Source organism: Monodelphis domestica, chromosome 3 (assembly GCF_027887165.1).
Source record: "Monodelphis domestica isolate mMonDom1 chromosome 3, mMonDom1.pri, whole genome shotgun sequence".
NCBI classification, from domain to species: domain Eukaryota; kingdom Metazoa; phylum Chordata; class Mammalia; order Didelphimorphia; family Didelphidae; genus Monodelphis; species Monodelphis domestica.
Genome location: NC_077229.1, coordinates 499,053,556 through 499,065,864, shown reverse-complemented (window position 1 = coordinate 499,065,864; position 12,309 = coordinate 499,053,556). Strand labels below are relative to the sequence as shown.

General features: G+C 37.8%; 1 protein-coding gene across 16 annotated transcripts in view; it reads left to right on the top strand.

The window, feature by feature from the left end:
- MAST4 (microtubule associated serine/threonine kinase family member 4) overlaps positions 1-12,309 on the top strand; it is an 818,549-nt gene that overhangs the window by 357,370 nt on the left and 448,870 nt on the right. For 3 of the 16 annotated variants that reach the window (XM_056824842.1, XM_056824841.1, XM_056824839.1), the window contains exon 1: positions 102-1,470. The exons of 12 other annotated variants lie outside the window; for them this stretch is intronic. In XM_056824842.1, coding sequence (XP_056680820.1) covers positions 1,432-1,470 — 39 coding nt within the window. In that variant the 5' untranslated portion in view covers positions 102-1,431. Of the gene's footprint in view, positions 1-101; positions 1,471-12,309 lie in introns of those variants that run through there. One more of the 16 variants, XM_056824843.1, reaches the window with a different exon arrangement.

Genomic DNA, 12,309 nt, shown 5'->3' with positions numbered 1-12,309 from the left:
TCCTAGATAAGAAAATGTTGAAATACTTTTTCTCCCTTTGTGGAATTTGTGTGTGTGTGTGTGTGTGTGTGTGTGTGTGATTCTTTTTTAAAACTTTGGATTTAATTAGCTAAAATGATTTTTTTTTCACATTCTCTGTCTCCCTGCTCTTTCCCCTTTTTCCTATTTTACTCCACCTCCTTATCTATCTAAACTCCCTAAGATTAGGGATCGGTTCATTCTTTATTCTTGAATCCCCAGACCTAGCACAGTGTTTGGCACATAGTAGTTACTTAATAAATACTTACCTATCAATCAGTAAGTAGAAATTTTCCCTTGGACCAATTAGTCCAATTAGTTCAAGAAGTAGATAGAATGACCAATTCCTATTCTTGTCTTCTAAGACTAAACAACAGTACAATTCCTGATTTAAGCATCCAAAGCACCCACAATGGAGGGGAACTAATTTATAATGAAGAAGTAATATTGGTATAGTGCTACTTCAGGGCTATGCCAATAATGAAAACTTAAATTCATCTCTTGCTTGCGTTGAATTGAAATAAGATGAAGATGAGCAAAGTAAAGAAGCTGAAACAGACTGTGAAATTGCACATGATGGGAATTTTTTTTTTTACTGCTTATAGACTATAAATAGGTTAATAGTCCAGCTAATGATGGCGTTTAATATTCCCCTCCCCCTCCCCCTTCATATTTTGGTCAGCTGCTACGATAACCAACTTCTTATTTTGAGGGGAATTAAAATCCCAAATGTCTCCATTCTTGGGTTGGGAATCCACTTGCCTAGGTATTTATGTAAATGAATTGGCTTTCAAGCTGTTAGGTAAATCAGCGGTGTTGACTGGAAAACTGCCTCCGTCCCTGTTATGAAGCAGCTCCGTTTTGCTTGCTTTGATACCATCAGAAGGATGAGCCGGAGCCAGGCTTGGCTGTGCTGCTTGACTGGCCCGCCTGGCCCCCGGTTTTCACCATCCCGATGGGCGACCTCCTTTGACACAGCTCTTGCTGCTGATTTACTGAGACACTTTGACCTTACAGTGGCTTCCGAAAGGGCTGTGCCTAAAGCTGCTTCCCTCCAGCACCGGGTGGTGCTGGGGTTATTGTTCTGGAGGAGGAGAAGTCGCCCGCGGTGGGGGGAGAAGCATCTCTAGGATTTCCTCTTGTCTAATAGCTACCCCTGCCTGGATAAACGCATTAGGTGACTGGAGGCCACTTGCTGCTTTGAAACACGGTGCTGCAAGCATTCATGATCTCTGAAGTTGCTGGAGTGAATAACTAAACTGGAATCAGCTGACCGCTCTGCTCCAATCAGATAAACCGTGATGTAAGTGTTTAGCAGCTGCTAGGGTCTGAATTAGCGTGCTGAAGTAGAGGTGTGTGTAGTACAGCATGGCTAGACTCTTGTGAAAGGACTAAGAGGAGGCAAGGAGGGAAATGGATGAGTCCAGCATTCTGAGGCGAAGAGGGCTTCAGGTAGGACATTGTTTCATTCTGCAAACGTAGCCTTTGCAATGCTCAGCGTTGCGGTTTTCAAAGTTCCTGTTTCTTCGTTGCTGCGCCGCGTACACAAATAGGTGGCCAATTTATGGTGCCTACTTGGCAGTGGGTGAGAGATTGTGTCTCCAGTTACAGGTGGAGCATATTCCGGGAGGCTGGTTGAAGGAGAGTTCCATTGGGAGAGATAATAGATAAGGTCTGGAGTTTCACACTTTGGGGCTGTGCCCAAGAATAGTTCATTTGGGGAGCTGGGCTGACAATACTGTCAAGTTCATGCAAAGTCTGTCAAGGGTCGGAACTGTTGACTTCTGAAAATGCTCTGCGTGGTAACCTGTCAGGACTAACCTCACGGCTTTCAGCATCTCATCTGCTTTCACCGCAGATGTGTGCAGCTGTTGGCTTTCAGAGTTCCTCCTTGTCAGTGATATGGAAGTTTCTGCCCACAGCTCAATTGAAGTTCCTTTACAGTTTGTAAATGCTGAAATCTGAAAAGAGATTCACTCTCCTACTTTGCTTTTTGTGCCTGAGTGTTTCCTAATTAAATTACTGTGATATTAACATAAAAATGCATTCCAAATTGAAATTTGGCAAACAGGAAACTTGGGGGGGGGGCGGAACATCTGCTTGGCACTTTGCAAGTTTCTTTTTTTTTTTTAAGCCAAACATAAATTTGTTTGAAGGTTGGATATTTAGGCTTTTTTTTTTACCCCCTTTCTTCTTCTTCTTTTTTTTTTGTAAGAGATATTTTGTGAAGTAATTTTAATCTGGGGCTAAACATTAGTGATATAGACTAGATTTTTGGTACATATTTTTGGAAAATGGGAAAAATGGAAATTTGGGAACATGTACTATGCTGCACAAGTTAAATTTCTTCCAAATTCATTACTTTAAAAAAGTATCTTAAGTACTGTTCATCTTTGAATCAGTGACATACTGAATTCTGAGCCTGTGTGTCTGCTTCTTAGTTCTAAGTACCAATTTTGAGTCTAGAAACTCTAAATGATTCATATTAGAGTATTGCAACATCTATCTGAGCAGACTAAAAGATTACTTGTGTGAATAAAAAGGAGTAAATTCAGAACTTAGGGTTAAATGTCATAGATATTGTTTCAAACATGGGCAAAACAAGGTGCCTCCTTAATGATTTTCAGTGTTGGCCATTGTTTTTGAACATACAGCATTGTTAGTCACCCTCCGCTATGAATTTCCTTTTCTTTGTTTCCATCACATCCATAAAGTTCTTGCAATGCACAGCTGTTTGTCCATGTCCTATGTGTGGTCACTAGTTAAATGTGGAGCTATTCTTTGTTTTAAAAATGATAAACTTCATACAACTCCAGTTTTCAAATTCCCAGTAAGCTGAACACTAGTAACTATTTCCTCCCTCAGTAAATCAGTCTACTTATATTTTTACATATGCTTTTGAGAAAAATAGTGCATATGTAAATAGAGAAACTCCTTTGTATATATGTTTAATCTTCATATCATATAAGTGAATATAGTTCATCTCATATTTCATATTATGAATATATCTATACAAAACTTAGAAGTTGGGAATCCAACACATTTTATATTCTTTGGTAGTTGAAATTGCTAAGTGATTTTTATTTTCGCTAATGTTATAAAATATTAAAGGCTGTAATCATTTAAACTAATTAAGAGCTGAATAACATCCCCATTTTAGCTCTTAAATTATTCTTAGATATAACATTCTCCATTACTGCATCTAAGAAATGTTTCTGAATGTCCCTTAATCCTCCTCCCCCAAAAGAAAACACATACATAAGGGGAAAACCCCACTATATTACAATATAGTGAAACCTCCACTGATAGTTTTTGAAGTAGTAAAATCCCAATAACACAAAAATAGATTTTTGAGAACATTTCTATAAAACCGGCTATAGCCGACTATGTAATGCACAAAGAATGTCTGCTTTCTAACATGAAGAGACAATGTCTCTCTACTGGTGAGAGCTGTGTGTGTGTTTATGTTTTGGTATTTATATATAGAAATGGTTATGCATATCTGCTCAAAAGTCCCTAAACCTTCTAAGCTACAACGTCATTTTGGTTTGGAAATTCCTGTTCTGTGTTTACTCCCATTATAGGCAGCATGTATTTAGGGGGAAAATAATATTAAGAAAATTCAACATAAGAAAATCTGAAGTTTTGAAGTATGTAAATGAGAGAGAGGGTGTGTGTGATCATTTTCAATACTTAAGGAAGATTCCTGGAGGATTCTTTTAAATCTTCTTATAAATTTGATCCAATTGGCACATCTTTTATTTATAAAAAACTTTTTCAGGTAGCACCTTCATCTTATAGAATGAGATGCTGCCATATTGGCACATAAGGCAGTAACTAAACCTGCCTAATTTCTTGTGTGATATTAGGTCACTTATGTTCTTTGAAACACTTTCCTCCTGCCTTACCTATTTCAGAAACATGTTGTAAGAATAAAAGAACAGCTGCAAGAATCTTTTTTTGAAAAGTAAAAGTTATATACATGCCCTAGAACTTGTTATCTCTTTTGGCAGCTACCATAGCCATAAGCTATATTGAAGGGTTTCCCCCTCCCCCATCTTAGTATTGATTTTAAGACTGAAAAATAGCAAGGACTAAGCAATGGAGGTTAAATGGCTTGCACCAGGTCACAGCGTTAGGAAGTATCTGGGGTCACATTTGAATTCAGGTTCCCCTGATGCTAGACCAGGCTTTTAGTCCACTGTGCCATCTAGCTGCCCCTTTCTTGTTTGCAAATGAAAGCATCTTTGCATCTGGTTTTAGTTTTTTCTTTAAGCACAACAAACAAGTAGTAAAAGTGTGATAATATTTTGACAGACTAATGAATGACACCACCATACCATAAATATTACCCACAAGAAATAGGTTCTAGGCACAGTACAATATTTGTCAATGTCACATTGTAAGCCATAGTATTTCTTAAAACAAATTATTTTATTCAAAAATCTAAGATATGTAGTTTTACTCATTAGCTAGTAGGATCATAAGTTCATAAGTTTAAAGATGGAAGGGACCTTTGAGGTGATTAAGTTTAACAATATTTTACAAATGAGGAAACTGAGTCACAAATAAAGTGACTAGATCAGGATCACACAGCTGCTATTTAAGGTGGAATTTGAATGTAGGACTTTGCTATTTACTATTCCACTCTCTCTTTTTAAAATAAAATAAGCAGACTCTAAACTTGGATCACTTTCAAACATATACACACACACACACATATATATACATATATACACACGTGCACACACATATATATTTTTAATGAAAGCTGGACTTCAAAAATAATTTTCTTTCTGACCCTATAGTTTCCCAGAAGTACAAAATGCCTCAAAAAATGAGAACAGAAAGAACTGAGTTGTTCATTGTAAATGCCTGTAGTTTTTCATCTTTTGAATAGAACGTATTAATATTTTCCGTCCTCCTGATGGCACTTCAATCACAGCCTTTGAAAGGAAGCTCATGAGAAAAGGGGCCCCACAGTTCCTACTATTAGAATCCAGGAAACTTCTCAGGTTTCATCTCAAAACTGGGAAAATCCTGAAGAATGGATGGGCTTGGGCAGACTCTGGACTCGTGGCAATTTGAATTTCTAGACAGGTCTAATTTATCAAAGGATAACTGGCTCCTTCCGGCCTCATATCCGTCATACAAGAATCATATTTTTTTTTTATCTGTCAGGGGAATTAATTGTTTTAGAAACTTGAATTGCATGGTTTTTCTTTTGTCATTTTAATGGAAGTATACATGTACCTATTAAGGTGACTAGTTGGCTGGGGATATATGAACAACAGGTATTATTATGAGGGTATCCACCTCTATAAAGGGCCAGATGCAGCCACCAAAGAAGTTAGCATCTTTCTCTCTTACTGCCAGCCCCACATGTTTTCCTTTTCTGGTTTTTTTTTTGGCAGTGTCCTCCACTAAATGCTGACATTTCCGAATTCAAAGTTTCAGTTGGAGCTAAAATGTGAAAATATTTCCCTAGACCAAACAACCCCAAATCCCTGCTTAATCTGTTAGATTCTTGAGCTTATGTCCATGGTGTCCCTTCCCATTCTCCTTCCCCACCCTTCTTTGAAATTTCTGTCATTCCTGATTCTGCCTGTGCCTTAATTTGTCTCTGATCTTGCTCTGGAATTCAGTCTTAGCAAGCATAGAAGCAGGTGGGTTTATCCTGGGCTGTTTCTATATCCAAATGTCACTTTAGCAAGACTCAAATGAAGATTGGTCTAGTTGAAATAGCTTGATGTTTTTCTGTGTTTGAACCATAACAGTATTATTTGCTCTCTTTATTTTTGGCTTTAGATTCCATGGTACATTCATTCAGTGGGAGTGGTGGTCTCTCTCCTACTCTTCATTTGAGAGCTGATGTAGTTATGGAGTTATAGCCAGGTTCAGAGGACTATGAAATCCACATTAGAAACACTTGTGACCGTACTAATGCCATTTCAATATGAGGTGTTTTTATTCTAGTTAATTGCCAAAGGGGTTATTTTGAGCAGGAGAAATAGGCATGGTAAGTAGACTCTTAGTTAGATACTGGGGTCATTAGTAATATTCTCTCCATACATGTCTATGCTATGATTGGCAGCCAGGAAATCACTTAACTATTTAGGAGTTCTCTTTCTCTTTCTAAATAGAAAGGCAACAATATGATCAAATTCCATTTATCCAGACTAACGGATTCTAAGGGATATCATGGAAAAGTAAGATGAACACATACTCCCTCCCATCAGATTTTAACTGAGTTTTCTCCTCTCTTCCTCCCTCCCTCTCTTCCTCTCTTCCTCTCTTCCTTCCTTCCTCCCTCCCTCCCTCTCTTCCTTCCTTCCTTCCTTCCTTCCTTCCTTCCTTCCTTCCTTCCTTCCTTCCTTCCTTCCTTCCTTCCTTCCTTCCTTCCTTCCTTCTTTCCTTCCTTCCTTCCTTCCTTCCTTCCAAGGGAATTTTTATTCCTTTTGTCAATTTTAAACTAATCAATCAAGAACTTAAAGTATCCCTTCTTAACACTTAGTAAGTCCCTAACAAAGAAAGTTCATGTGCTAACAGGCCACAAGCTCCCCTCCCCATCCCCACCCCCAGCAATGTTAGGTAAATTGAAAGGCTGTGATTGATTCTTGAGATGTGACAAGGAGAGCTAATGGGCAGAAAAAAATTGTATATAAGAGGGAGCCTGAGAGAGATTGACTCTCTTGTTTCTTGGACTTCTCTTCATGCTTGGCACATTCTTGAGTTCTTCATTCTTGAGGGCTCTTAGCCTCAGGAGGGTGAGCTATGGTGGGATTCTTGGCAGTCTTGGTCTCCTATGTGCTGAAGATTCTTTCAGTATCTTTGGACTCTTTGGACTTTGGCTTCCTGATCTGGGGTTTGGTTTCTGGTGAAGATTTGAAGTCCTACATTAGAGACTTGGGCTGAAGAGGGATGCTTACTAGGGTGAGACCCTTGCCTCCTTGGTGTGAGAGACTTCCCTTTGAGGCTCAGCCTCTTTGGCTTTGGTTTTTGGTTGTTGGAATGCCTGTCTGGAGACACTCTCTTCGAGATTCAGATTGATATTTGGGGTCTGGAGGTACTAGGATTAGGACTTAGAGTATTTTTAACTAGGTCATATTTTCTACCTCCTTCCTATATTTCTTACTTTAATATCTCAACTTTGCTGTAAATAAAGCTACCAAACAGCCTACTGACTCATAATTTAACTTTAATTTTTATAAATGGTGACCACAACAATTATTTTTGTACCATTATTATTTTTGTCAAACCAACTTTTTAATCCATACCCTTCTTTCCTTCTTCCCTTCCTCCCTCCCTTCCTTCCTTCCTTCTTCCCTTCCCTCCCTCCCTCCTTCCTTCCTTCCTTCCTTCCTTCCTTTTTTAAATCTTAGAATCCATTCTAATAATTGATTCAATGTAGAAGAAGAGTAAGGGCTAGGCAATTGGGATTAAGTGATTTTCCTAGGCTCACATGGCTAGGAAATGCCTGAGACCAGATTTGAAACTACTCTCTAGGTCTGGATGTCCCTCCACTGAACCACTTGGTTGCTTATTTCCTTGTACTTTCCTCACAATAAATATTTTGTTAGGGGTATTAATAAGTATTGACTATTTGGGCTTTAGCTTTTCTTTCTTCTCCTGCCCACTACCCACTGTCATATTTATGAAGTGAACAATGATATTTTTCTCATTCCATACAAAAGGCTTTTCCTACTCATATCCTCCTTTCTGTAGAAAACCATCATTCAAGTTGCCAGGCCCCTAGACCTGAGAAGTTTGGTGGTACAGTGGTTAGAGCACTGGATCTGGAATCAGGAACACTCATCTTTCTGAATTCAAATCTAGGATTAGAACCTTCTAGCTATGTGACCCTGGGCAAATCCCTTAATCCCATTTGCCTAGTTCTTACCACTCTTCTACCTTTGAACCAATACTGATGTTAATCCTAAAATAAGAGGTTTTTTTTTTAAGTCAAACCTTGTTTATCCCAGCTTGATCAATTATAAAATAAACAGAGAAGGAAATGGAAAACTACTCCAGTATCTTTACCAAGAAAACTCCAAATAGGATCACAGTAAGTCTGACACAACTAAAAAATGACCAAACAATGAAGACCTAAAAATCATGGGAGCATAAATCTTGATTGGAAGATCCCTTAGAGATTGTCTAATCAAAAATTATCATTTTACATTTGCAAAAACTGAGGTCCAAGTGGATTTACTCAAGGTTACATAGGTTGTAAATAGCAAGGCTGGGATTTGAATAAAGGTCCTCTCTCTTTAATTCCAGTACTATTCTATTATTTCATGATTAGCCATACTTTCTCTTTGAATGTGGACATGCATCCCTGGGTCTTCAGTTTTCCTTACAATAGTAACTCATGTTCATTCCCACCATTTAATTCCCACTGACATTATCCAAATTGATTGTTATTATATCATATATGAGTTATTGCAATACCCTCAGCTTGCCTCTGATCCAAATTATATACTTCTACTGGACTCATTTTCCTAAAGCCATGCCAACTTCATGCCATTCTCCTTTCTAAACTTCATTGATTCCCTGTTTTTACAGAAAAGAATCCAGATTTCTTTCCCTGGCATTTATGACTGTCTTCAACAGGAACTCAACCTACCTTTATAGTGTGATCTCATTGTTACTGCTAAGGTTTTTGAACCCTTCATTCTGGCCAAATTGAGCTAACTCATTCATTGCTCCTCAGTTATAGCAATTGCCTCACTATGTTGCTTCAGCTTAGTTATTGTTTTTGCTTCAATTGCAGATGAAAGTGTTGGATTTGAAGCTAGAGAACCAGGGTTCATATCCTTACTCTGGGATTTAATAACTGGGTGACCTTGGGAAAATTCCTTTGACTCTTTGTGCCTTTGTTATTCCTCTGTGTAAGATAAAAGCTGGGTCAAATGACTGCTCAAGTTTCAGCTTTAATTATATAATTCTAGCATCCTTTAATAGCAATACCTCTTCCCTCTTTTCTCTGTGGATCCAATATTGCTCATCTTCCAGATAGCAGCTTAACTGATCATTCAGCAGTCTCTTCAGTTGACAGTAGTCTGTTGTATCTTTAAATGTTTATACAAGCTATTTGTGCCCTTATGAGCTCATATTGATTTGATCAGCCACAGTCCAACACTTTGTACATTGACCAGTGATGCCATTTTGGCCCTCTTCCAGTAGGAAGGACAACATCCTTTCCTTAAATTTCTCTGACACTTAACTCCACTTCTTTTAGCATTTAATTATTTCCTTGCTTTATGATTCATTGCTATATATCTTACCCCCCTTTGCTCCTTCCCCCCACCCCTGAGAATATATTCCTAATGCTCTCATTCATGTCTCCATTTCATAGGGCTCTTTAGAATTAAAAAGAAATGATTGCACATGTGTAACTTTACCAAATTGCTTATCACTTCCAGAAGAGGGAATGGGAGGGAGGAAAGGAAGGAGAGAATTTGGATTGCAACATTGCAAAATGCCAAAAAACAAAAGTTAAAGATTGTTTCTACCTGTAATTGGGAAAAGATACAATAAAAAATGCCTGGATAGTCTTTTCAAAAACAAAAATAAAAAAAGAACTGAAATGAAAACAATGACAATCCTCCTACTCCTCTTTCTCCTCCTCTCCCCCAATAGTTAGGGAATTGTGAACTGGTCTAAGAATTCTGGAATGTAATTTGGAACTCTGACAAAAAAGTTGCCAGACTGTGTATATGTCCTTTGGCCTAGCCAGTGGCCATCACTAGCTCTATATCCTAAAGAGAGAAAAGAAAGAGGACCAACATGTACAAAAATATAGCTGTTCTTTTCACAGTAAGAAAAAATTAAAAACTAGAGTTGTGGTCTCCAGGGGAATAGCTGATGGTTTATGAATCTAAAGGAATTATTATCATGCTATAAGAAGTAATAAAATGAACAATTTCAGAGAAAATGGAGACCTTTATAAACTGATACAGAATGAACTAATCAGAACCAGAATAATTTATAAAATGTTAACAGTGTTATAAAGAAAAACAACTTTGAAAGGATTTTGTAATTAGAAACTTTTTTTATCATTACAATGATAAATTACGGATTCATAAATGAAAATGAAACATGTCAATTAACTCCCAGCAAAAGGGTGATGAACTTAAAACAAAGAAAGAAATAATATATTTTGGGTAAAGGCCATTGTGGGGCTTTTCCTTCCTCATCTATGCATATTCATGAGAAGGATTTTCTTTTCTTTTCTTTTTCATTTTTTAAGAACTTTGCTTTTCCTTTGTTTGGGGCAGGGTGGGGTGGAAGGGTTCTATTAGGGGAGGTTAGTGGGAGGGACAGAATAGAAATTCATTTAAATGAATTTGAATGATGATTTAATGACTTAATGACTTAAAAACATAAATGACTTAGTGGATAGACAGCCAGGCCTAGAGTAGGGACTTCTTTGGCTCAAATGTACAATACTTCCTTATCTGTGTGACTGTGGGCAAGTCAAAATCCTACTTATCCCTTACTATCCTTTTGCCTTGGAACCAATACTAACTATTGATTCTAAGACAGAAGGCAAGGGTTTAAACAAGAAAGCACATGTAAAAATAAACTTATTCAAAATTAGTTGAGAAATAAGAGGATTAGAGAATTTTACAAACTAGAACTTTAAGAAATCTTTTGAAAGCCCACATGCAAGCCTAAACACATTCATTTTTGCCATTGGCACTCAAATGTATAGAAAATCACCATCCAGCCTAGTCACCAAGTAAATTTTGAATAAAAACTTGTTTGTTTGTTTTATTTGCTCAAGACACCCCCCCCCTTAATTAATTCAGAACCACTTCTTCTGCCTTCTTAAGAAAGGACATGGCAAGCCATTCTCAACTCAGAATTCCTCTGAGGCATCTTCCTGAAAGATGATTGTGCCTTTCACCTTGATGCCTTCTGTAGAACTTGTCTGGGTGCTGCTCATAGTGATGTGCCTGTTTTTAGCATGATCTACTTCCACTGCTCCCTCTGCTGTGAGCAGAATATCTCTAAACTTAAGTAGCCAAATGAGATGCAACCACACAGCTCTGTAACAAAATCCAGGTTGCTTTGAATGAATGAATGAAGGAAACATATATTAGATGCCTCATATATATTGGGTACTGTCCTAGGTGCTGGGCATAAAAATGACATAGTCTCGGCTCCTCCTGGCAACTAGGTGACACAGTGGATAAAGCATTAGACCTAGAGGGTAGAGGATTTGAGATCAAATCTATTCCTAGATCCTAGCTAGTTGTGTGAGCCTGCGAAAGTCACTTAATCTCTGTGTCTCCATTTTCTCAACTGTAAAATAAGGTTCCTAATAGCACTTGCCTTTTGGGTTGTGAAGATCAAGTGAGATCATGCTCGCAAAGTGCCTGACACCTAATAGGTCCTTAATAAATGTTTGTATCTATTCCTTCTTTCTCTGTAAGAGGAGACAACACATAGAAAGGAGTGATGGTTAGGAGAATTACTTTTGGTCTGGGGTTTTATAGGGATTGTCATGATAGGACATAGAATGGTTGATTACCATAACCTTCCAAGTAGCAATGATATTATTAATTGATTTTTCCCAGAGCAAGAGCAGGACAGGATGGAGGGCACTGTATAGATGGTGGGGCAGGATTTGCTTCCTGGGTAGATGGAGTGGGCTAACACTCTGACCCTTTACTTTTGGGTGGAACCAGGGTATGAATGGGGTCACAGCCGTGTTTTGACTCTTGAAACTCACAAATTGAAGGGTGTATGGAGCTCCCATGACAGGATAGAGAAGAATACATGCAAATGGACAACTTGTGGAATTACAAATAGGGTATTACAAAGTCTGTCTTTGGCATACATGTTTTGAATTATTGATACCTATTATTAATTCTTCAATAACAGGAGAGCTTCTTTCTAGGAACTCTATAGCTATGTTACTCCATAAGGAGAGCCTCTAAATCTAAATGCTAAGGGATAACAAAATCCCATGATTTAGGAAAATCACTGATAATCCTTTTTGATAACTGATTTCTGAGTGGTTAAATTGTAAATGTGATGTCCATTTGATTTCAGCAATCAAGGTTGGAACTAGTATTTGGAGAGAAAGAGGACACAATGGTATTTGTGAATCCCCCAAGCTAATAGGTTTCCCCCTGAAAAATGTTTTCAACAACCACCATGGTGTGTATTTTAACATTAATTTTGTGTAAGGAAGTAGCTGGAGCTTGGTTAAAATTACCTACAAGAAGAGATGAAACTACTTTTATGTTTTAGTGTCAGACCTTGAAAATAATGTAGTCA